General features: G+C 37.2%; 2 protein-coding genes across 18 annotated transcripts in view; both read right to left on the reverse strand.

Moving 5' to 3' along the window:
- LOC110184297 (potassium voltage-gated channel protein Shaker) overlaps positions 1-27,435 on the reverse strand; it is a 128,313-nt gene that overhangs the window by 63,553 nt on the left and 37,325 nt on the right. For 4 of the 17 annotated variants that reach the window (XR_015272562.1, XM_086836776.1, XM_086836763.1 and 1 more), the window contains exon 1: positions 2,975-3,517. The exons of 7 other annotated variants lie outside the window; for them this stretch is intronic. Coding sequence is in view for 4 of the 10 variants with exons in the window: in XM_086836774.1 (XP_086692900.1) it covers positions 6,280-6,305 (26 nt within the window). In the remaining 6 variants the exon portion in view is untranslated. Of the gene's footprint in view, positions 1-2,962; positions 3,518-6,279; positions 6,922-7,511; positions 7,830-27,435 lie in introns of those variants that run through there. 6 more of the 17 variants (XM_086836774.1, XM_086836772.1, XM_086836775.1 and 3 more) reach the window with 3 other exon arrangements.
- Positions 22,179-27,319, reverse strand: LOC110184332 (uncharacterized). Its single transcript, XM_086836780.1, has one exon. The coding sequence runs from the start codon at positions 23,824-23,826 to the stop codon at positions 22,279-22,281; it is 1,548 nt and encodes a 515-aa protein (XP_086692906.1). The 5' UTR covers positions 23,827-27,319; the 3' UTR covers positions 22,179-22,278.

A 27,435-nucleotide genomic window follows, 5' to 3' on the forward strand; every position in this document is an offset into this window, starting at 1 on the left:
ATTAGGAGAGCCTTAGTAAGTATGTTGTCGATTTATTAATGCTGCCAAGGGGAAAAACCCTCCCACAGCTAGGGGAAAAGGGGTTTCCCCAAACTCCAAAGCATTTACGACTGAGTCTAAGGCAGAGACTTAGCTCGATCCTAAGGCTTAAGCCTCGGCGCCAAAAAAAAATAAAATAAAGGAAAGAAAGACGCGAGCAATGTGCGTGCGAATGGCTTTCCATATATACTATTGGGGCCTGACTGTTACCCCTGAGACTTGCCTCCTGTTTCGCAGCTGAGACTATGTACACCTCCTCTTATCAACCACAAAACTGCTTTTGTTTTATGATGTTTCACTTGCCAGTTGTTGCTCAAAAACTCTGAGGCAGCAACCTCCTGTACTCCTGTTGCCTCAGCTGTTTGCATGCAAAGTTCAATCAAAATAAATCAGTTGCCTAGAACATTACAAAAGGCGGCAGGCTGAAAGGGGAGCTAGGAGTGAGTTCTGGGGTCTGGGGTCTGGGGTCTGGGGGGTTGGGATGTGCCAGGACGAGTGGATAAGGGTTAACACACAAGGCTGAGCTGTTGAGCGCCGTCACGGCACATCCCTGTACACCAAACACCACCGCCTCCCCTCTCCACGTTGCCCCATGGCCAGGACGATCGACTTGTTCAACTCTTCAAGTGCCCAATTAATTTTGGCGTGTGCGAGTCAAACTTGAATTTAATCGCAAAATACAATAATAACATGGCGCAAGAAAAAAAAATAAAAGAGGGGGAAAGAGAAGGGGAGTGAGTGAGAGAGAGAACAAAAGAAAGGAGCCAACACAAAAGAAGCTTAAGAGTGGGGCAGGAACAAATAAAGGACGAGGCAGTATAATAACCTCCTCATATGCTTCATGCTCACAACAAGAACAAGAACAAGAGGGAAAAGAGCGCGCGGAGGTCAACTAACTAATTTGTATGGAAATACTGCCTCTTACACTTGACTCACACTAGGAAAAAGCTGGGAAAATGGTCAAGAGAAATGGTCAAGGGAAATGGTTAGGACAATAGCCAGAAAAATGGTCAGAAAAGGATCAAAATTAGGTTTCCAAAGACTATGAAGATCGAAGAACTCTAGCAGTTATTAGTGACTAATTACTAGTTAATCGTTTTTAGTTCTAGTTATTATTTATTTTAGAGATTAAGAAGAGATCCCTGACTAACTTAAGCCTTGATATTGAGTTGATCTTTACTTGTTACTCAATACTAGTTACTTGTGCTTTGTTACTAGTTACTAGTTACTCGTTACTCGTTACTAGTAACTGTTTTTATTTACTAGTTACTAGATCTCGTTAACATGTCTCTAGTTACTTGATACCAGTTACGTAAAGATTTTAGAGATTTCAGAGGGAGTTACTAGTTATTCGTTAATAGTCTCTACCTCCTAGTTTAGTAGTTTTTCATTACCAATTACCAGTTAGTAGTTACCAGTTATTGGTTACATTCTAAACATTTCTCAGACACCTCACTCAAACTTCCTTTTCCATTTTTGTGCTGATTTTAACTAGTTACTGATTACCAGCTACTATTTACAAGTTCATTAGTATCAATTACTAACTACCTCTAACTCTTTACTATTTAAAATCCATTCCAAAAATATCGCAGAGATTTCCCCAAACACCTCAAACTGACTTCGACCTCGTTTTAATGTTGATCTCCCCAGAGACTTAATATATAAATTAAGATGTCTGCAGCACACACAATGCACCAGCCTGAAAGACCATTTATTTGCACATTCTCCTAGTCCTGTTTAGCTTTGGCTTTGATTTTAAGTTTGATTTACAATTGGCCCTAAAATTGGGTCAACTTGTTTTCCTTTTTTGGAGCTGCTGCTACGTCCTCAGTTTTCTTTGACGGCGCCAATGCGTCGTATGAGCAGTCGTCTCTCTCTCTCTCTTCTTTTAGGCTCCATTTCTTTCTTTTTTTGGGCTCCTCTTTGGGGCCAAATGGAAATGGAAATGGTAATGGTAATGGGAATGGAAAATGGGCAATAGGAATTGAAGTTGCTTATGTAAGCACAAACTTTAGCGGAGCTGGCACTCTCTCTCGCACTCATGACCCCTCCCCTTCCCGGTTGGAGTGAAATATTAATTAACTCGACCTGCAGTCAGGCACTATGGAGGAGTACCTCCGGACCTGGGAATGCTCCGTAACCTCTGTACTTCCTAACCTCCGTACTTCCTAACCTCTGTACTTCCTAACCCTGCAGTATTTCTTCCTTATGCTGGAGGCTGCAGCGAATTCGAGTGGCGCCCCCAAGGCAAATTATGTTGGCTGTGTCCGGGTCCATTTACCGTTCAGCCAGTGCATTAATTAAGGTAAACAAACAGAGAGACACAGAGATACAGTGGTACAAAGATACACTGTTACAGTGGGTACAGTAAATACTAGACTATGAGAGCCTTGGTTGGTTGGTTGGTTTCTGGTGGAGCCGAGCTAAGGACAGACTGATCTCAGCTAAGCCAAAAGCCTGGTCATGTCCTGATGAGTGGTGGTTGAAGCGAAATGGTTTTTTAAGCTTCTTTAAACACCTTTTTTAAATTGAGTTTTTCCTTGTATTTTTTAGTTTGCAACAACAATGTAGAGTTTGAAGAGAGAGAAAAAAAAGAATATTATAAATCACATACACTGAGCACCAAAAAAAAGTAAAAAAAAACAACAATAATAATCACGCGCGGCAAACACGGCACGCACAACCTTTATATATGAAGTATTATTATTATTATTATAATAATTTTTGTTATATTTCTTTTGAAGGAAGTGCCAAGGCGAGACGGAGACGTTAGAAAAAAAATATGTATATAAATTTGAAGACTAAAGTTGAACTCCAATTGCCTAACTGACTCACTGGCTGACTGATTGACTGATTGACTAATTGACGGATTTATAGACCGATTGACTGACTAACTGTTTGACTGATTGAGTGTTCAACTGACTCACTGACTCACTGACTGACTGACTGACGACAGTCGCCGCCAAGCGCGGAACGCGTTGCACGATTACGTTGTGACGACGTGACTGCGACTGCGACGACTGAACCGAACAGCGAGACGCTGCAGAACCAAAACCAAGCAGCAATACCACTGCCAGTGGCAGTGGCACCAGCCACCAAAAGCACCAAGCAGCAAGCGCCAAGCGGCCGCACGAACTCAAAGCCGAATGCTTGCCGAAGTTGAACCGAGCTCCACCCCACGTTGGGCGCCACTAAACAGAAAAGCACGAAGCGAAACGAAGCGAGCACGTGCGACTTGCTGCATTGGCCAGCAAAAGCAAAAGCAGAAGCAGAAGTAGGAGCTGGAGCAGGAGCTGGGATCGGAGATGGTGCCACGGGATATGTGGAGTGAAGTGGAGTGGACTTTTGAGTTCCCAAAGCTGCAATACTCTGGCTCCGAATACTCCTTCGCTCCGTTGGCGCCTCTGCGTGTTGCGTGTACTATGTGTGGCAGGTACCGCTAACGCTCTAGCTCTGGCTCTGGTCATAGGGATACAACAACAAAAAAATATACTGGGCAAAAGGCAAATAGTTTTAGTGCCACTTGGCACGAACACAGGCCCAAAAAAAAAAAATACAGAAAATTACAACAAATACAGGGCACAAAAGAAGGCAAAGCCTGTAGTTGCAACAACAAAAGGTAAACGTAGTTTTTGTGGCGGCAGGCTGAGTGAACATGGCTAAGCAAGAAGAGCGGGAATACCAGGGACACTGGCGACACTCGGGCACCGGTCGCCACACACACACACACACACACACAGATATTTATATAGGGTGTCAAACAAAAGCAAATGCCGCTTGGGGCCGCCGAGGCAATGGCCAACGGCAAAAATAACCAAAACATGAACAACAAGAAAAAAAACTAGGTGAAAACTGTAAATGAACCAAATACACTTATCCAGAGACAGAGAGAGAAAGAGAAAGAGAGAGTGAAACACACAGAGAGAGAGAGAGAGAGCAAGAGAGGCAGTGAAAATCGAACCGAAGGAGAAACCACAAAAGCCATAAGCCCCCATATCCACACCTCTCTCTCCCTCTCTCTCTGAACCAAAAGGTGTGTGCTGCTCTATTATTAATGTTGGCTTTAAAATGCCGCCAGGCTCGTTATGCTCCCTGAGCCTATTTCTTTGGCACCCCCCTGACAGCCCATCTCCCTTCCACTTGATTATAATAATGCGAATAACTGCACACACACACACACACACATGTGAAGTAACGCAAACACACACACAGACCTACTATATACGTGTCACGTGTGCACTTGAACGCTTTGCTGCCAGTGAGGGACAGCGTGGCGTATGAGTAATGCAATTATTAATAAATAAACACATGGCACACACACACTCACAAGCACACACTCTATATCACACACACACATATATAGCGCGCGCGCATGGGGAAAATTTCAAAATGCAACGGAAAAGCTCCATATTCCCAGCTTTGTGAAAAGTTTATGAGAGCGCCAGGCACTCGGGGTTTTCCCCGCTTGAAAGCTGCCTTTAAGTTCAAGTTTTCCTTTAAGTTTAGCTTAGACACAGGAGTCGAGCTTGAAAGCTTAAATAGCTTTATGTTAAATAAAGCTCATATGTCCTTGCTAAGCTTAAGTGAAAGGAGAACACTGAGAGAAAAAAATGCAGGTGTCGGAAATAGAAAGAGGACTTTCTTAAAACTAATTTTCGAAGAGATTTCCTTTCTGTTATATATTTTACTGCATAATATGTATAAAAAGTTAATTAGAAAGGGTCAAAGAATAAAAAGATGTTTAAGAAACAAAGTTCTTTATAAACCTAAAAATATATGTAGGTTGTAAAAGATAAAAAAGGCATTGTTAAAAATGAATTTTTGAGGATATTTGGTTCATTTTTCCTCCGACCATATGAAGTATATATATTCTTAATCAGAATCAACAGCCGAGTCAATCTAGCCATGTTATAACATTTTCAGTTTTCAACAGAACTTAATCAAATTTGAGATATTGCCATTTTATATTATTCTACAATTTTGTGTAAAATTTTATGAAAATATGACTAATATATCATATAGCTGCCATACGACCGATCGAGAAATTTTAGAGAACTGAGAATGGAGGTGGCTGTTATCGGAAGACTGGCAATCGCGGTGACGATAACATTTTCAGTTTTCAACAGATTTTCATCAAATTTGAGGAATAGCCATTTTATATTAGTCTTAAATTTTGTGTCAATTTTCATGAAAATCGGACGACTATGTCATATAGGTGCCATACAAACGATTGTTTGATGTAGAGGAAAAATGCAAATCTGCGAATGTAAAACTGCAAATATAATATGTATACATAGGTGAGTGAAATGAAAGCAGGTATTACTTCAATGTTTTTTAACACAAATATATATAATTTATATTGTATGGATTCCTAGTCATGTAAGTTCTATCTGCAAGGGTATTTAAACTTCGGCGTGCCGAAATTTGCTTCCTTTCTTGTTTACTATAAAATATGTTAATTAAAGTGAAATAGAAGAAAAACAACAATAACACAGCTTTAAATAACCCTACAAATATTTGCATGTTTTCAATCTTATATTCAAGAGGCAAGAGGCAAAGTATACTCAAGTTCTTCCCTATATAATATCTTACTAGTAGTAAGAGTTTTTTTCTTTCACTTACCTGATGAAGTCACACATTTTGGAATACAACAAAGGCAGATGATGGCAGGTAACAAGGAGAAAGAGAGAGAAAGATATATAGATATTAGTAATAGATTAAAATATTATATATAATATATATGAATATATATTCTCACAATACTTAGTTACAAGATATGTTAACTCTATTTACTAAGTACGAGTGCCAAGCAAAGGCTTTGAAGGGCGGGCAAACAAGGCGTAACAAAAAGCAGCGTTTATATATATATTTTATAGCGAATATATATATATATATATATATATATAGCAATATATAACATATAGTTACATTTAGTAAGGTAAAAATATAGCTTCAATCTACCCCCGAGCTAGATCGTTTTAATCTTTTGTTTAGCCGAGTGAAGTATATATACAAAAGATTTCGGAACAAGATATCATATAATTTCAACATAGATCCGATTTTAGTAATTCCCAACACTCAGCAACACACACGCACAAACACACATATTTTTAGACACAGTGGAGGAGACACATCGACGGGGGAAGGGGGGTGGTGAGAGGGGGTTCTAGGAATTTGGATTTGGTTACGGAATCAGGGTTTTATTTTTTTGGAGGAGGAGGGTTTTGGCATTTCACTTACCCGCCAGCAACAAGTATCATCTGCATGGTTTCGTTTACGATTTCGATGAGCTCACTGAATCCTCCTCAATATGTTTTGAACTGTGTATGTGTATGTGCGTGTTGTATGGTGTGTGTGCAGATGTGTGTGTGTGAGATGTGTGTTTTTTGTGTGAGGTGTATGTGTGTGTGTGTTTCTATGGATGAGCTAAATGCAGCTGCTGGTCAATTGGGCCCTGGCCGCCTGCAACCTGCATGACGGCCACCGCCTCGGTCTTGGCTCAACCGTTGGAAAAATCACACGTCGCTGTTAGCTTTGCTTCACTGTAGCAGCGCGAACGGTAGGAGTAACGGTAACGGTAACGGTAACGATAACGGAAGCGATAGCGATAGCGGAAACGGAAGCAGCGGTGGTAATGGGAGCGGGAACGATAACGGAAATAGACACTGGCGGCTTTGGTTTTGCTGGAAGCGTTGGCTGTTGTTGTTGCGGAACTGAAGCTCCGTTTGTTGTCTGCAGCTCGTCTGTTTCGGTTGCCATTTGCAGATCGGCATTTGTTATCGATTTATTTTGTCACTTTCGATTGGTTACCTATCGATGCGATCGGTCGATAATCATGGTCGATCATTTAAGCGCTTCTTTTTGGAAAATAAAGTTACAAATCTATGGGTAAATATGTATTATGAGTAAGCATGATTATTGTTAAAGGTTTTTATGTATTATGCTATTGATAAATTGTGTATCGATTACAAGGGATTTTTTTATAAATTTAATGTAGTATATTTATAATCATTTCTTCGATTTTCTTTTGGGTCATTTATTAATTATTTTTCTGCACAATTGTTTATGAGTTCAAATAAATCTTCGTTACTTAAGAACATGTTATCTAAGTATTGCGATAACTTTGAAGTTTAAGAACCATTTATCGATAACTCTAATGTTTTTTTCAACCTTAACTTGTAGATTTTATAGTACATATTTAGAAAAGTAAACAAATAGAATCAGAATCAGGGATTAATTATAATTAATATTTCATAAAGAAATCAATAATATTATCAATATCTTTAATAAATCAATTGTAATCGGTTAAATGATCGACTAATTTTAAAACGCGCACTAGCACTATTTATTTATTTATTTTTCTTTCTTTTTTGTTGCTTGGTTTTTTTTTTTTTCTTGTTGTTTCTCCTTCTGCACATCCTTGTTAAGGATTGCGGTTGACACATTGTGGGCATTTTCGTTTTGGTAATTACATTTTAGTGGCATTGACTGCGGTTTGGCCACATGTTGCATGTTGTTGCCAATGGCCATTGATGGCTTACTCATTACTTGAGCATTTATTTTTGTATATATTTTATATATATTGGTTGTTTTTTTTTACTGTCGTTGCACTGTGTTGCCTATTTAAGGGAGCACCGGAAAAAAAGAGCCATAATTTCACTTTAGTTTAACCGCAGCATGTTTCATTCCAAGGTCGTTTCTTGATGGATCTGCTGCTATTTATATTTTCTTCACACATATGCATATACATATATATATACTCAACACATGCAAGCACACACACACACACACACAGCTGACTGGAGGAAAGCAGCTGTTTTTTATTCTTTCTTTTTTTTGGGACTTTGATACACACACACATGAAAAAAAAGAAGGAAACGAAATGTGAAACAAACTTTCAACTTTTAGGTGTTTTTCCCTGTTGAGCTCTGCTCAAGTTGGCGCCACGCGGTCAACTGAAAGCACTTCTCGCTCGCTTGTCACCCATTTGCCGCTGGCTTTCGTCTTTCAATTAATTAATTAAACACAAATTTTCGTTTGTTCGCTGCGCATATAATTACAAAACAAAATATTACGCATACGCCATGGCGACGCCACAATTCCCTCGAGCTACACACACACACAGAGAAAGAGAGACAATGACAAAAAAAAGAGTGATAAAAAGACGAAGGGAAATATTAATAAATGTAAATAAAACCGAGAACTTCGCACAGCTGCTTTATTTGTTATAGTAGATGTAGTAGTACGTACTATATGCCATGATGGAGGGGTTAACAGGGGGTTAAGGGGGGTTAACAGGGGGTTAAGGTAACTCTTCTTCTTTTCCTGCAGACATGCGCAACACTCACACTCACTGTCCAAACTTGAGGTAGTATCTTTTCTTTGTGGTCTTTTACCCCATTATTGAAATTTGTTTACATTTTGAGCGCGGGGCGAGAGGGTAGGGAAATAAACGTAAATGAAAACACCGGGCAGGCACAACCAACCAGAAATATACACACACACAAAGAACCAAGTTGATATTAGAAAGCCAGAAATAGCCAGGATATATACACACAAGCACAGCGGTTTTTTGCTTTCTTTCGTCTCAATTAAATCCTTTACACTTTTTCTGTTTTATTATTTGTCTTTTTTCTAAGCGGCAGTGTTTTGTTGATATTTTTTGCTTAATTTTTTCGCGCTAATTTTTTGGCATTTTGGCCACGCTCTCAAGCCCGCTGGCTCACATTGCGTATACGTAACGAAAATGCCGCGAAATGAGCGCGCGGTCCAGAATGCCAACTGCCTCGGCGTTCTGTGTTCCATTTACCAAATCGTTTCGCTTCTCCAGCAGCTGAGAAGCCGATAGAAAGAGAGAGAGAGAGAACGAACGAAAGAGAGAGAGAGAGAGAGAGAGAGAGCAGAGTTCGTGAAATGTCGGCATCTTAAGGGAGCAAAGGGGGAGTACAATCAACCCAATCCACCCACCGCAAGGACATGGACATGGACCCGGCTTTGGCACTGTAACACTGACACACTGACACAAAAGGGGGAGAGGGGGAGCGGGAGAGGGTTGGGTGGGGGGAGGTCACAGGGAAAACATCCTTTTTCTATTTATTTTTTATAATCCTGCCAACGATTGTTGGACTCAGTTAACTCTGTTTGAATTAATGTTTCCAGTAATGTAACCAAGGGTAAACAATTAAATACCTACAATATTAAATGAATGCAGCTGAATATATTATTAATAAAGGATATAAATCGCACTTCCATTAAGCCTAAACATACGATGATATATCGACAGGCAATAAATTTCTTTCGAAGGCTTAGTGAAGGAAATATAAATAAATAAATACAATATCGTTAATAGTGAAGAGTTCATTTATATATTTAAATATCATTCATGTTGGGAATATTTATATATATAAATAATATTTATGTTGGTTATAAAATGGTTTCTATTACGAGAAATCTCTAAGTTTATCTAATATTTAGAAAATATATTGAAAACTCTTCTATAAAGTTGCAGAGTAAAATTTAATGTTTTGCCTTTACTTTAATTGATACATTGTTTGTTTTATAAGAAATTATCACTATTCTTGAAATAAATAAATTGGATAAATAATTTATGGTTAATTAGAAAAATACATTACTTACTTTTACTTTATCTTTAATTATATGTAAATAATATTTAAAGTAAATTGCAACCATAAATTCAGGGCTATAGTAATTTAATACATTTCTTTCTTAATAAAAAATATCTTTAGACAGTTTGCAGAATTTACGATATATATCACAGTAAAAATATATAATTTATAAGCTTCAATTTGTATCAGCAAACATTTAAATTCTTGAAATAAATGTATATAGTATTTATAGATAAATAAATATAAAATTTTTCTTGTATTTCCATAAGTTTCTTGACCTATAAGAACACATCCTTAAATATAAAAAATATATATAATGCCTTACTTAAAGTCTTTAAACTCATTAATAAAATTAATGGTAAACAACAAGCATATCTGCTTAAAAACTTTCTCAATACATTATAATTTATTTGCCACAACTTTTCCAATTAAATATTATTTATTATGTGCATCAAATATTACGTTATGTATGTATTTTGTACTATAGAAAATTCTTGTATTTATTTAATGTGAATGTATTTATGTATAGTTCTTTATATAAACACTTTAAACAAAAAGTTGTTAACCTTATTGAATTGTACAACTGCAACAAATAATCAGAAGAACATCAAATATGACAATGGCAATGTGAAATTCCAAGAAATTGCAAGAAACTCAATTTTCCAATCTCACACACACACACACACACACATGGAGGAGTCACTCGGAAAGGATATCACTTGATGGCCAAACGGTAATGGTAATGGCAAATTCGAACAAAAAAAAAAGAAAACAAGCAAGAAAGTGTCATCTAAAATTGGTAGAAACACAACAAAAATAACACCCTCAATCTTGATGTTTCACATTTTTGCCAAATCGTTTCCACCGGAGATGCTCATGCATCTCTCTCACGAGAGAGAGAGAGAGTGAGACTGAGAGAGCGGGCAAAACACACACTTGAAAAAAAAACAGGAAACACAACAGAAACAGAACAGTGAGAGCGGCAGCATCCCAAAGTGTAAGGAAAAGGACCTTAAGGACGAACGATTTATATAATTGAGCAGCTGGTAAAAAACAATTTCAATTTAAATGCGAATTTCTCTCGACTTGTTCCGCTTGCGACGTTTATGCAACTGCCAGTGTCGATGCCACATTTTCACCAGTTTCACCAGTCACACACACACACACACACACGCCCGCACGCACACACACACATACAGAGAGAAAGAGAGGGAGACACATCGATAGTGCAACAAAAGCAAGAACAAAAATTGATTACTAAAACTGTGGAAGGACTTTTTCGTTTGGCAAACACACACACACACACACAATGCTGGCGAAAATGAGAATGGAACCTTAAAACGTTAAACGTTTTCTTTTTTGGCGCCACCGGAAACGCACACACACACACACACCTACAGCAATGACAGCCCCCAATTTTCCACCTTTTCCTTAACCTCCCCTCAAACTTATGCTTGCCGGAAAAATAAGACAACGGGGAGGATGAAGGATAAAGGATATCTGGTTTGGGGGGGGGGGTGAAAGCAGGTGAAAATTCACTTACTTTTACTTTTATTATCCAACAATGTGCAATGTGCAACGCTACGTGTGTGTAATTATAGCCAACTGTTCCACATTCCGACACAGAGATATGCATTTAGCGTTTTAGCTTTTAGACCGACTTGAGGCTTAGGCAAAAGTGCAAGACACACTCCGCCAGGTTTACAAAAAAAAAACAACAAATGATAGGGAGAGGGTGGGAGAGGGGTAGAGGGGGTAGAGGGTGTGTTTCAAAGGTGCCAAAGGCCGCCAGACAACAAACAAACAGAGCAAACAGCAAATGAAACCGAAACCGAAAGCAAACCCCAAACCCCAAAGAGTAAATGGAACGCTGCAAAAATGTTGGCTTTACTGTTTAGAAATCAACCAGAAACACTGGGAAAAAATAAGTGATTGGGTTCTGGGTTTTAAATTTAATCAAAAGAACCATGAAAGTGGTTTTTATTTAGTTTACCTCTAAAGAAAATCGTTTAAAAGTTGCATTTAATTCAATTAAACATACTATTAAGAGAGCAGAATAGTATTTTCAATAGGTTCTAAGTAATGAATACTATATTTTAGTAAATTGAACAAAGCTATTACTTTGTAGTATTTTTTAAGAAATAGTTACTGGTTTAGAACAAGCTTGGAACAAGCTTTATAAATAAATACATAAATAATACCAAAAACCTACATCATTTTAAAGTATCTTAACAATTAATTATTGCCAGAACGTATGTAATTATTAATTATATATATGACTTGTTAATAGATCGAACAAAATAATATATATTTTGTATTACTTTATAAAAATCAGTATAAGTATTTTATATATTTGCAAGATATTTCTTCTAAGCGATCAAAAAACACGCAATAAAATCAATTACATTTCAAATGAATTCAAAAATCCCAACACTGTTTAAAAAAAAAAGGATTTCTTAAAGATACTTTTTGCTATATTTTAGCAGTTTTAAAAAAGCAATTCTTAGAGATAATTTTCCCTACATTTTAGCATCTTCATAACCTCCAGGTTCACTTTATATTTAATTATTATATATTTATTGTTTTTTTCAAAGTAATACCACAATTTAATATACTCTCAAAGAATTATCTGAGAGAGACAGAAAGACGTTAAAAGTTCATATAAAACCCATTTAAAAATCCTTTTAACAATATTTTTAAAAATCCATTTTAAAATACGTTTAAAATACATTTAAAACTCCTTTTAAAACTGAATTTACAAATCCTTTTAAAAGTTGTTTAGAAATCCATTAAAAAATCCTAATAATAATACTTTTAAATATCCTTTTAAAAATCTATTTAAAACTCCATTTACAAATCCTTTTAAAAGATGATTTAGAAATCCATTTCAAAATCCTATTAATAATCCTTTTAAAACTCCCTCTAAAAACCCATTTTCACCCATCCCACAGTTTTTAAAAACACTATTTTGTTTGGAAATCTCCCCCAACATTTCAGTTTCCACAGTACTCCCACATTTAACCTATTTTTCCCCCACTGTACAAAAGATACCAAAGTTGGGGTATAGCTACCAATGACGTTTAAAGTTGGTTATCGGAACACAAGTCGAAGTCAAAGTCGAAGGAGATATGAAGACGGACAGAAGAAAGACATTGGAGGAACAGCGACAAGGAAGCGGAAGTTGCGCAGCAGAAGAAGACCAAGATAAGGGAGAAGGATCGAGGGAGGAGAAAAGAGGAGAGAAGAGGAAAAGACATTGATTGGTCGTCGGCCAACGGTGGGTTCATCAATCAATTCGATTGACTTGCGATTGCAGCAGCACACAAGCAGAAAATAATAATGGAAAATGATATGTTATTCAATGGCCGGAAGAAAATGAAATGGGGAAAGTTATTCAAGAAATATAACACTAAGAGGGATATATATATTTAAGCCGTATATATATCATATTTATGTCTTAATTTTATTCAAGATATAGTACGGTTTTCCAAGACAATGTAAGTTGGTATTATTAAGTTTTATATACCTAATTCATTCCATATTTAAAATTGTCAATAAGTTCTGTACCGAAATGAAAATCATGGAAAGTAGTAATAAATATACTGATAAACAGGAAATATATTTACAAAAATCATGGAAAGTAGTAATAAATATACTGATAAACAGGGAATATATTTACAAATATCAACTATTTAAAATATTCTAGAGCTTCTTGGTTTTCAAGTTACTTGTTTGTTTTTGCTATTTATATTTAAATTTCTCTTCAAATAAACCTTTTTATAATAAGTATTTCAGAAATATATTTAAATCTTACATTAAACCATTTTATTTCGGTTAATTTTAATAAGCCAAATTCACACCTTTGCAGACCTGTTAATACCCTTTCCGGGTATTATAATTTTAGTCAAAAGCTTCCAACTCTGTGAAGGAATCAGCTCCGACCCCATAAATCATATGTATATATTCTTGATCAGCATCAACAGCCGAGTCGATCTAGCTATCCCAGACACAAAAAAACAGTTTTTAATTTTTTTCCAAATTTTTTAAGGGGTTTTATCATCAAAATTTTCAATAAAAAATTGATAAAAATTTAAATTTTCTTAAATTTTAAATAAAGTATACAGATTTATAACCCAATAAAAACTAGCATAGGAAAGCTTACCGAATCGAAATTAATGCATTTTTAGCTGAGTTATGGGTTTTTTAAATCTTGATTTGTCAAATATATCGCCATATATCGATTTAAAAAAAGCGAATATTTGATAGATTTCCTATTCAACCCTTTAATTATATTAAAAACTACAAGGGTATATAAACTTCGTCTTGCCAAAGTTATATTCTTTTCTTGTTTTTATAATATTTTTGGTTCAAAGTTGGCTCAATTGGGGGGACATTTTAAAAAGGCTAAGTGGTAGCGGTCAATGGAGTTTATTTTTGGCTGGGTCATAGCACACACACACACACAAATACCCAGAGACAAAGGCGGGAGGTAAAAGGGCAAGAATTTGCGTATCAATTGATTTTTCGAGCTCCAAAAATGCGATTGGGATTCGCATTTTGCAACATTTTATCGAAGTCAAATCAAATCAAATCAAAGAATTCTGCATAATTTAATTCAAACACTACTACTACACCCGGGGCCCGGCTCTTCTTTTGCTATTTTCCTTGCCCAAAAATCAAATAAATTTTTAATTTTTAATTTTATCTGATGCTCGTCGCTGCTTGGGTTTGCAAAAATAAAAAAAATATATAAAAATCACTAAAGGAAAATGCGAAAGAAAAGGAAGAAATATGCTTGACTATAATCCCCGGCATATTTACATTTTTTCCAGCTCATCCTTGATGGCATGGTAAATGAACATCCCGATGTTGTGGGTCCTGCTGCTGCTGCTGCCGCTGCTCCTTTCGCTGGCGATATTCCACTTAACCGCAGGACACAAATCACAGTGTGAAAAAAATGTGTAAAACTTGAACAAAAATATAATAATAATAATAATAATAGCCACAATCCGCTGGCCGGCCACAATGCGTATGGCCGTTGACGGCCATTATCCTGCCAGGGTGAAATAAGCACTCGCGGCAACCCGATCGAGGGATCCAGGGATCCAGGGATCTCTCAACGAAATGATCACTAATTTGTATTTATTGAAATTTTATTTTTATCCGCATCGAGCGAGGAGCTGGCAACGCTTCCGCTTTCCGCGCCGAGTGCAACTGCAATTTGCAACGGCAGCGGCCAGACGACACATCAGGCCGAGAGACCGAGAAACCGAGAAACCCAAAACCGAAACCGAAACCGAAAACCAGAAGCCCGCAGCCGAAAATGTTTTTCGCCTGACACTGCCTGACTGCCGAAAAATGTGGAAAAAACCCAGTGTAGTTGTAGGCTTAGTCCGCAAAAAAAATATAGAGGAAAACAATAACAAAAGGCCCCCAGACTCAATTCAAACGCCAAAGCGGCAACAACAACAACAACAGCCTAGTATTTCCCAAAAAATTTCAACAACAACAATAACAACAACAACAACAACAGGTACAAGCCATGGGCAAAAGGGCAAACGGCAGACGCCACCATTTTGGGCATCCAACTGGCGAAAGGCACACTGGGCTTGTGCAACAACAGCAATATCAATGGTCACACCAACAGCAACACCAAACACACCAACATCTGCAGCAACACCAACAGCAATAATACGTAGAGAAGCGACATCAGCAGCAAACACTAACAACACTAACATCTGCAGCAGCAGCAAACAGCAATTACAACACCAACAAACAAACAGCAGCTATAAGCTCAAACTACACCAACAACTACAACAACAACAGCAATATCGCAAGTGTCACAACGACAAGTTTTCAAAGAATTTGAAGCAGCGACGTCGACTGCAACAGCAGCAGCTGTTTCAACTGCAGCAGCAGCACCACCAACAACAACCACAACCACAATAACAACTACACCAACAACAACAACAAGCAATTGCAGCCACTTGAGTGCCCAATAGGCCTAGCCAATACATATATATGTACACACTCAGACGATGTGTGTGTCCAACACATTTATAGCTGACACTTTGTCATACGAGGCGCTTGACAAAAATGTTATTTATACAGGGCAAGAACACACTGAACACAGAAACAGCAGCAAAGAAAAAAAAACACACACACCAATAAAAGCCAACGAGAAAAAAATACAGAAAAAAAAGGAGATTGGTAAGAGAAAATGAGGACTAGCCACAACGACTAGAAACACTTTCTGACAAGGATATTTTTGCTCAACTTGGAAATAATTAAGTTATAAGAAATATAAAATTGCGTTTCTTCGACTTTAAAATATAACATCTATATAGTATAAAATATTCCTCAGACAGCTTATATATGAATTAATTATTGTTATAATGTATAGTATAATAAAATATAATTCCAACAAACAATACTTCATAATTTCAAGACCTATCAGAGCATAAAAGATTCGGTTTCGGAAGTAAAAAGCTTTCCATTTTGGCCATTGCTGTTGATTGCTGTTGTTGCCATTCGCCCTTCTGGCCAATTTGCTTATTGTTCGCCTTTTGGCTTCGTTTTCCTAGTGCCTTCAGCTGTTTGCCTTTTGAATTTTCCATTTAGTTTTTCTCTCTCCACTTTTTTTTTGTGTTATATTTTTTTTGTGTGTCAAACATGCAAAACATCACCCGGGCAGCAGGCAGCGGGCAGAGTCTGCTCTGGAAATTAATAGAAAATGGGTTGAGAGAGAATGCGTGTTTGTTGGAAGGAAGAGGAGGGGGAGACAAGGGAAAGCCCTGTCACATGTTGTCATATATGGAATATGCGGAACAATAAAGGCGAGCAGCGGGAGATAAAGGATCATAAAGGAGGCGAAGGATAAGTAGGAGAAAAGTTGGCAAAAATCGCTTGCGTGATTCCATTGAAAGTTTATGAAGGCAAATAAATGACAACAGCAATCCGAAAGTCGGCGGCGGCGGTCATAAAAAAAGATGAACGACAAACTGTCGCGAAATAAATCGCTGCTGACGTCGTCACTTCGCCCACTTTTCCTACTGCCATTTTCCTTCGCCGCACTTTCTTCGCTTTTGGTTTCAGTTCAGTTTTATTTCGGTTCGTTTTTTTCGTGTTTTTCTTGTTTTCTTTGCGAAAAATTTTGTCGCAGCGCTCAATAAATAAATAAATGCAAGAAATAAAGACAAAGCGGCAGGTGAGGTCTGCGACTTCTGAGACTAACTCCTGCGACAGTGATTTTACTTGTTAGTTTTTCTGTTTCAATATGTATTTTCAATTTTTTAAGCTTTTAAGAATTTCTGTTCTTAATAAAGAAAATTATTAAAGTGCTTTTTAAGATTTAAAAATACATGTTTATGGTAGCTAAGTTAGTTTTTCAGATATTTCTAGGGTTTCGAAGCCCCTAAAAGTGTCGAAAAGTATGCACTGCTTTTTGGTTGTATCCTCAATTGGTGTTTTTTGTTGTATAATGTTTTAGTGGAATTTTGAACACTGCTTTTAGGGTTTTTAAAATTACTTGTTTTCTTTATATTTATATACATCATACTATATTCAACATTAAATGTATTCGATTTATCTTCTTTGTATTAAGAAGATGATTCTCTTAGAAAACCTATAGCTCTTTTTGAAGTTTCTTAATCTTAATCCAAGTGATTTCATTAGCACCACCAAATATATAATAGTTTCCCTTTAAATTTCTTAAGATTTCTTCAACACTCCCTTTTTTATATTTTTTTTCCTAAAATATATACCCTTCCCTATTCAACATTTCAACATAAATGAAAGAAAATCATATTTCCCTATGAAAACCTATAGGTTTTTCTATCCTGTTGGCAGCACGTCTCTTCTGCTGTCCCAATGACGTCAGTGGGTCTCTGGGGCAGGTTCATCAACGGTGGCCTAATGGATTCCATAGCCATCTTGGCCATCTAGCCTGCAGTGCGACCTGCGACCTGCGACCGGCAACCTTCGAGTGGTGTTGGTGGTCCTTAGTGCCCCAAAAAGGTGAAGGGGGGAGGTGGTGATAGGGTGGCAGTGTTAGGGGCACATTATGCATGCAGCTGCCGCAAGTGCCAGGGAAAGCTGTAAAAAAAGGGCCGAAGACGTAGCACATGCAACTTTTACTTTCATTTGCTTTGTGTTTGCTTCGTGCTTCGATTTGCCGGCGGCGAGTTCAAGGTCGCTGCTGCCAAGGGAAGGTGGTGGTGCTAGTGGGTGGTGGGTGGGTGGTAGCAGGAACCATCGCTAATTGGTGGTTATATGTGTGTGTTTGAATGATTTTCATAGCATACTTTTCAGTGCGGCTACAAGAAATAATAAAGATATTAAGCCCAAAAGAGTTTTTAATCATTTTGATAATTATGGAATAATCCTTTTCTCATTCTTCTCACAAAGAAAGATTTTAATTAGTAAATAAATTAAATTGCAGCCTTCAAACGGAAACCCTTTCCATGTATCTAGGTCACTTTGCCTCCCTTTAACGTTCATCGCCAAAGTTGATGTATTAAGTACAAAATAATTGCATACTTGAATCCCACACTCAGGAATTATTCAGCAAAAAAGTGGTGTCAAAGTAAAGGGCAGTCACTGGCATCAAATAATTAATAATTACCCGTCATTAGTTGAGGGCACAAGAAATCACAAATAAAAATGCAAATCACTGTGGCATTGGGCCAAAAACACATACATATAGAAATCTAAGGCCAATTGCAATGGAATGAGGCAAATGATATTGTTTTTGGTCGCCCACGCCAAAGGATTTTACTTCAAGGCATCAGCAATAAAAAAAAAAAGGAAGAGAATATATTGAGGGAGACTTTTGAGATGACAAAAGCTGTGTCTCTCTGTAATACTATAACCAAAATATAATTATAATTATATGTATAAAGTATAATATATAAATATAATGATAGGATATGTAGTTTAAATTAATCTGCTGGGACATTAATCACAGCTTCCTATCAAAAGCACATATTTTTATACACTTGCAGGGTATTATAATTTCAGTCGGAAGTATGATCAGTAATTAGCAATGAATAATAAGTAATCAGTAGATAGCTATGATCAGTAATTAACTTCGATCAGTAATTAACTATGAGCAGTAAGCATCAATGAACATTCAGTATCTACGAGCAGTAAGTAACTCTGATCAATAACTATCGACCAACAATAAGTAACTATGATCAGTAAATAAATATGATCAGTAATTAACTTTGAACACTAAGTAACTATGACCAGAAAGTAACTATGAGCAGTAAGTAACTCTGAACAGTAATTATCTATGACCAGTAAGTATGTATGTATGATCAATTAATAACTTTAAGCACTAGTAAACAATGACTTGCAACTTTTGTAGCACAACACATGTTTGAAACTTGGTTGGAAGAAGTCACTTCGTTCCGGGGATGCTGGAACAAGTTGGGAATCATATGCACCATGCGCGAGATTTGTTTTAGAGCAAAGAGCAAGCTATATGAATAAAACTATGGAGGTATTCATCTATATAATTTTACAAGTATATAAATCGGAGCATGGCAAATCGGTGGACTATATATATAATATGTATATATTGCTACCATAGGAACGATCGGAATATTTTAAGAAAAATAATTATTACTTTTTCAGTTTTCAACAGATTTTTATCAAATTTGAAATATAGCCATTATATATTAATCTAGAATTTTAAATTGTATGAAAATCGGACTACTATATCATATAGCTGCCATATAATCGCTCATTAAAAATAGAGGAAAGAAATAAAAGAGGGCATTACTTTATTGTTTTTTAATATATAAAGATATATAATTAATATTGTATTAATTCTTAGTGACCGAATTTCAATCTGCAAGAGTATACAAATTTTATCATGCCGAAGCTAGCTTCCTTTCTTGTTTAACTATTAAAACTAAAAATATTTTTGATTAGTAGTGACTAGTATTTTAACTTTAGCCTAAATTAAAGAACTAAGGATATATATTTGTAAGATACCCTTTCCCTTAATTTTTTGCATAGAATTTTTGGTATAACCTCTGGCGAGGGTAAAAATAGTTGCGAGCAAGTTGGCCGCTACTCCACTTTTTTTTTTGCTTATCGCTGTGCAAAGATCGCCACAAAGGCCATGTTACGAAATTATTGGACACACTCACACACTCACGCAATAGCATGTGTATGTGTGGGTGTAGTGTGCAGTGTGTGAGTGTGTGTGGTGTGTGAGTGTGTGTGTGTGTGTGGACATGCAATGCAAATAGTCAACACGCCGCCACATGCCGTGCACACAAATCAAGGGCAACATGTCTCATTCCGGGTCCGGGTCCGGGTCCCGGGTCCGTGGCAGGGTTAAGGGTGGCAACAAATGGCGGGGGTGTTAAGGGAACAGGGGTGCAGGGGCAAGAAGGGGGGAGGAGTAGTGGTGGGGTGAGGGAGAGGGTGGCCGGGACGAGGTCGCCTTGCCGGGCAATTTAAATGGCGGCTACATGTCGCAACGCTGGCGTCGCGTGTTCTCTCTCACCCTCCCTCGCGCTCTCTCTCTCTCTCTCTCTCTCTCTCTCTCTCTTTTACTCACTCTTTCTCTCCCTTTTTTTTAGCTACCAATATCTACCTCTCTCTGTCATGGCACTGAGAGAAATAAAAACCTTCTTGTATAATATATTATGAAGGAATTCTTGAGAAATTATCTTTGAAAATAGGGATCCTTAAGTTATTTTTATATATACAGATTTTGAATTTAAAATGAATCTCTTTCTAAAGAGAGCGTTTTATAGTCAAGAGTGGAAGCAGAGGTTTTGAGGGAGCCTGAATGTGTTTAAAACCCATTTAATATTAATTAATTAGTGAAAAATAGGAATAATAATAATGAAAACTAGAAGGTAAGCTCACAAAGTCATTATACTCTTGCAGTTTAATATTGAAATCGATCATAACTAAATCAAAAAAGGTCTGAATTTTCATTTGAAAAGCTTTACTGTGAAAGTTTTATTAGGTAAATATTAAAATAGCATTTTAAAAGTATAAAAACAAATTTATAATTATATTTATATACAAATATATTTAAATGTAATGTTAAAAATTGAATTTTTAACTATTTTATTATTATAAAACCTTCTAAAATAGTGAAAACATGGTTAAAACTTTTAATTTTCCTAGTGCTCATGGCTAGATTGACTCGGCTGTTGATGTTAAATAAAAAGATATATAATTTATAGAGTAGAAAATGTCTCCTTTACTAAGTTTTATATTTCAAACTAATATAACAATATCCTAAAAGGATTTAACAAGATTTTCCTCATATATTTTTCTCTCAGTGTTTGCCTTTTTTGTCGCCCACGTGTTGGCCCCACTCTTAGTGTGTGTGTGTGAGTGTTTGCCTGCCTGCGTGTGTGTGTGCCTTGCCAATTAACTGAAACTGCAGAGTAATGTTTTGGGGGCCAAGTTGGTACTCCCGATTTCCACCCATTTCCCAACCACTCCCCCGCCATTCATTATAATATTCGCTTCTGTTATTGTTTTCCCGCTGCCTTGCTGTTTGTCGCTTCTGGCATTGACATAAATTCTTTTTTAGCAGAAGAAAAAAGCAAAGCAAAGCAACAAAGGGCACAGCTCACAGCGGCGACACGCAAGCCACATTAAAGCAATTCCATACCACACCCCCCTCCCCCCTTTGGGCAAGTCAAGGCATTACATAAAAGCTATGAATATATACACAGATATATATATTTATCTATGACAGAATCAAAAATCAAGCTAAACAGATCCTCCTCAACTTGGTGGAGAGTAAACCCTGATTTGTGCTGACCTACGGCAATTAACTGAGGAGAGACACCACGGCGTATACGCAATGCGAGACTTAGGGGCGGAAGCTGACTTATGGTGGCTCCAGTTAGACGCACAGATGACTACGCATACATTTTCCATATATATATATATATATATATATATATATAGTTTTCCCATACCAACTTTAAACTAGTTGTTTTCCTTTTTTTGGCTAGAGTTTTGCGAAGCTGGCGCCGTCTACTGTCTGTTGATTCAGATTCGGTTATAGATTCTGGATTCGTTTTACGATTTCTGTGTGTGTGTCTGCCTTTGGGGCATTGACTTGGCGGCAACTTGGCTCTTGTCTCATTCACAGTCTCCTGACCCCAGAAGTTGACAGTATTTTTTTATTTCTATTATTCCCCACTGTTGCGGAAATTACGCATACGCCCAGTGGGACCAAAAGAAATCTGTAAGCTAAAGCTGATTATACCCCAGTGACATTGAGTAATTAGTCAGGAACTCAAATAACACGTAAGTAAATATATATATAAATCTCAAGATTTTAGGATCTTAATTTAAGTATTAAATAAACTTAAATATATGAATAAAACCTAAAAAAAGTATACAAAATCTTTCTCTCTCTTACATTTTGCTTTGCTTTTGTAAAAAGCTAAGAAAAGCATTGTAGGAAAAGCATTGGTAAGCATTAAGCAAAAGCTGTATCAAAACTAATTAAAAAACTAAGTATTTGCAGGTATTTAATAATCATTTTATTCAAATTGTTACAAACTTAATGAAGCTTTTTAAAAACGAATGCCAGCGCGTAAATGAATAATTAAGCTTTAGTTTATTTGCTTATATATTTTTTGCTATAGTTTTTAATTCTCATTTTGATTGTTTTTTTGTGAGGCTTAAGTGGCTTGAGAGCTGTGGGTGCTGGGTTTGGATTTGTGATGGTTGGGTACTTCTCATAGGGATTCTCGAACTGCTGCTTATCCTTTTTCTTCTGCTGTGCGGGTGTGCTCTTCCTGGGGCGGTTCATTAGGGGATCATCCATGGTGCGGGATGATTGCTGACGTGCCTGTGCCGGTGGTCCTGGTGGCTTCTTTTTCTTCTTCTTTTGCATTTCCGGTTGCAGCGGATTAAAGTTGCTAAATTGCAGGTGTTGCTGCTGCTGTTGGATTGGCAGCAAATGTTGCTGCTGCTGCTGTTGCAACTGCTGTTGCTGTTGCTGCTCTCTGCGCTCGAGGAATGCAGCATTTGCCGAGGCCACTGTGGCTATCCTTTGCTGTTGCTCCAGATCCTCCAACTCCTTCTCACGCTTCTTGGTCAGTTGCATTAACTGGGAACTGCGTCGTCTTAAGGCTGCCGCGTATGGAGTGGGTGTGGTTGCCACATTTGGCGACATCTCGCTTACACCAAACAATCGGCGAATGCGTCGCCGGCTATTGATGAAACCCAATCCCAGTTGAACGCCCAGACCCAGTCCCGCTGGAGCTGTCGAGGTCGTCTGACTGAGGGAACTACTGTGCGTATGGGTTCCGGTGCCAGTTCCAGTGCCTGTGCCTTCACTTCCACCTCCCAGCATCTGGCTAAAGTTACTGTCCAGATCACAACTGCTGGCAGAATCGGCGCCACAGGGAAACAGATATGTATTCAAGGTGCTCAAAGTGGTGGATGTGGATGTGCCCGTTCCCGTCAAGGTACCATTCATGGTTCCAGTTCCGGTCATTCGACTAATGGCACCTGTGTTGCTCAAAGCAAGAGGCAGTGTCTCTAATGTTGCTCCTCCTGCTGCTGATGTTGCAGCTGCTGTTGCTGCTGCTGCTCCTGCTGCTGCTGCTGATGTTGCTGCTGCTGATGTTGCTGCTGCTGATGTTGCTGCTGTATGTTGCAGTGGCAACATAACTGCTGTGGAGCCACTGGCACTGCCGGTGGTGCTGCTATCATAGCTGTGTGGATTCACATAGATGTGATTGTTATTGCTGCTGCTGCTGCCAGATGCAGCAGAAGTTGCAGCAGTTGCTGGAGTTGCATGAGTTGTGCCTGTGTTAACCACCAAGGTGGTGTTGGTGTTGTTGGTGTTGGTGTTGCTCTCATGATGATTATTGTTGCTGGCCTGTGGCAGATGCTGGTGGCCATTATTGTTGATGTTGCTTAGGTTAACCCTGTACAAGCTGGTGCTACCGCTAGTTGCATTGTTATTATTGTTATTATTGTTGTTGTTGCAGCTGCTGCGAGCCGGTGCCGTTGCAGGTCGAGATGTTTGAGATCCGTTTCCGGTTGGAACGGTATGCGTTTCCGTTCCGGCAGTTGTTGTTGCAGTTGCTGTTGCAGATGTAGCTGCAGCTGGAGTTGCTCTTGGCTGCTGGTCATTGCCATTGTTGCTACTCATTGCTGTTGCTTATTTTGGGGAAATTTGTATTTGTTGTTTAGTTATTGTTTATGGAACATTATCTAATCTTGGTATAAGTTTTTTTTTAATTAAATATTTATTAAGGTGTTATTAAGGCTTGAACATACTAATAATTTATTTTGAATAAGTTAAAAAGGCCTTGGTGATTTTATTAAGTTGTATTTTTTATTATATTCACAAAGTTAATTAAGTTATTTCAATTATTTTTAATATTTTTTTATTCTTTGCTTTAAATAATTTAATTTTTTTCTGGTTTTCCTTCACTTTAACTTGGTTGTTCTCTCACAAAAATCGCACAAAATATTCTGAGCTTTGTTGTTTGGATCACATCCAACTGCGAGTTGAATGCACTGCTCTGGTTATTTGTCACTAAGGGCGGAAAATGCTAGTTAGCTAATCGCATTGTTTTCCATTGGCAGTTTTTCACGCACTTTGTAACGAGGCACTTGAAAAAAATATATATAATAAGGCAAGTCAAGTCTAAGGACTCTTTTTTTCTTAATACGTTTCACACACTGAATATTGCATACTTTGCAGGGCACTTGAACAAAAATTTGGGTTTCTGTTTATATTTATTATTTGCACTGTTGAGTAACTTTTAATGTTGGTTAATTTTATGTTAAATTTTGGTTAATTTTTTGTGTTGTTATCAGTCAGAGCCACGTGCTTAACGCGCCGCGTGTCACAATTGTATGAACTTTGTGCCGCGTTGTTGACAATGCCAAAAGCCAACAGCAGCAGCAGCAGCAGAAGCAACGAAGTTGCCACACGCACACACACACACACACACACACACACAGAGAGAGTCCTTCAAAAGGAGAGCGAGAGAGAGCGAGCGAGCAAGAGTCCTGGCGACAGAGACAGCTAGAGAGCTCGCCCTGTTAACTGGGCTTCCTGGCTTCCTGGCTGGCCGGGACAAACTATTCGCCAAGAGTCTCGCAGAAGCAGCGCCGAAAAAAAATTCACCAAAAAAAAAAGAAGGCTAAAACCAGAACCAAACAATCGGCCAGAAATCTAAGCCAGCAGCACCACTTGAGCCCCGTCGTATCCTCGTACATGTATATATGTATATATCCTTTATAGTATATATCCCTGGCAAACGATGAGGAATCGTTGTCGTCGTTTCAATTTCGGCCAGTTTCGGTTCAGTTGGGTTCACTTCATTGCTTAACTTAACTAAATGCTGCAGATGGTGGTAACACACACACTCGAAGCACACACAGACACACACACAGAAACACACACACATATGCTGGCAGCCCGACTTTAACTCAACTAAAAACAACAAAAGGCCAAAGCTCGCGAACTCCAACTGTGAATGTGTGGTGTACAGTCGGGGTCAAGTTATTAAATACCGATATTTTAATGTTGTATTATATTATTATAATAATATATATTTTTTTGTGTATTATTATACAATATTTTATATATATATTTTTATATTATCTTTTGAATATTTTAAATATATTTTTTAGTATATAATCTTTTGTATATTTTATATAGTATTGTTTTTGTTATTTTGACTTAATGAATTCCCTAACTATTAAATTATTATATATTGTATATTTTAAATTATTTTTTGTTATTTTGACTTAATGAATTCCTTGACTATTAAACGATAATTATCATTAAAGTCTTATGAGATTTACCATACATATATATACATATATTACATTTTGTCAAAATATCCTTTTAAATTAATAATTTATAATAAAAGTAATATACTTTAAGCTATATATCTATGACAGAACCTAAATCAAAGACTAAATAAAACCTAATTTGTGCTGACCTACGGAAATTTAATGAGAAGAGTTTTTAAAAGGAAGCGGACACTGAGGCGTATACGCAATGTCAGCCTTAGTTTCCAAGTGGGTTATACCCAATAAATTTAAAAAATATATATATATTATTTCCATTTCAAATAAATTTCTTAAATGCATATATATTCTAGGGACCAAAGAAATTATTAAGGTTTTTAAAACTCTGAAGAAGGTGTTTAAAATTATGATATGTAATTTAAATTCAAAAATTCAAATGCTATCCCTGATATCTCCTCATAGAATATTATTATAATTATAAAATACTAGTATTTTGACCACCGCTGTGAGCTTAACCCAGTGTGAGTGCAACTCTGACAGCCGAGGGCAACATTTCAATTCGGCTTCGTGTCGTTGTAGTTGTCGTTGTAGTTGTAGTTGTAGTTGTCGTCGTCCGTCGTCGGTGCGGCAGTCGCTGTCGCGATGTTGTCGTTGTCGCGTTCGTCATTTTCGTAGTTTGTTTTGCTCGTTTGCTGCTCCCTCGGTTTCGTAACAGTTTCAGTGTATGTGCACATGTGTGTGTGTGAGTGTGTGTGTGCGCGTTTGCATGACGATTAATGTTAATGTGTGTGCAGCAGCAGCAGCAGCAATACACTCAAAGAAATTGAATGCAGTGAAGAGAAGGCTTTTATGAGCATTTAAAACTTTGTAAGTAATTAATATTTAAGATATATAATATATGTTTTATATATATATATATATGTTTTAATATTTATTATCTCTTATTTATTATAATTAATTATTAATCCTAAGACGCCATCAATACATCTATCTATTTTAAATTTTTGAATAAAAGAAAGTCCTTTTAGCATTGAATTTCAACTGTCTGTCTCTGGCTAAAATTCTCAATAAGTTTCTGCTGTAAAAGTTTATGGCTTCATAAAAAGAAAACCTGTACTCAAATATAGTTCAAACTCTAGATAGTTTGTTTTTGATATATGAGCTAATATATATACATTTTTTAAGTAGATTATATATAACATTATTATTGTATATATTCAATTAATAATATATTGTATAAATTTTCTAATATGTTATATATTTTACTATTATTTTGTATATTATATGTATTATTTATAGATTTTCATCGCTCACTGTAAACCCAACTGGCTGGTAAATTATATGCAACCCGGCCTCGACCAGAGGTTGAAAAGCGTTCAATTGAGAGCCTTCCTGGTTCGTGCAAGGACAATCCTCACATACTTCTTTACTTAAAAAAAGCATTAAAAAGAGCAAATTATTGGAGAAATTTCCTCTGAGATGAGCTCTCTCTTTCCCTTTCTCTCCCTGTCTCTCTCTAAATCTCTGACATAACTAACAATTATCCTAATTAATAAACCCTACCATCTTTTCTTGAATAATTTTCCCTAACCAGTTCCCCAATTCCAATTGCAACTCATATAACTATATCAAATCAAATTCAAAAATTTAAATTCCAATATCATTTTCCATATATGTCTGAACTGAGCCACAAGGACGAAGGACAATTGTTGCCGACCATTTGTTGGGGTATGGGAATTGCATGTGCACTTGCAATTTGTCGATGGCAATGGGAGCAACATGAAGCATATGACGCATACGCAATGTTGGACCATGGATCATGGCCGGCACTTTTTGTGTTCTTTATTATTATCCGCTTGTGTTGTTGCCATGCAAATTGCCCCTCCTCTGTTGGCCTGGCCCAGTGTCAGTGGTTGCACGACCAAAAAAAAGGGGGTTAACAGTGGCAAAGAGGGTAAAAGCGCCGGCTCTTTGCATGCCAGGCGACCAT

This window comes from Drosophila serrata, unplaced genomic scaffold (assembly GCF_035046125.1).
Source record: "Drosophila serrata isolate PLE 108 unplaced genomic scaffold, ASM3504612v1 contig_293, whole genome shotgun sequence".
Classification (NCBI taxonomy): Eukaryota; Metazoa; Arthropoda; class Insecta; order Diptera; family Drosophilidae; genus Drosophila; species Drosophila serrata.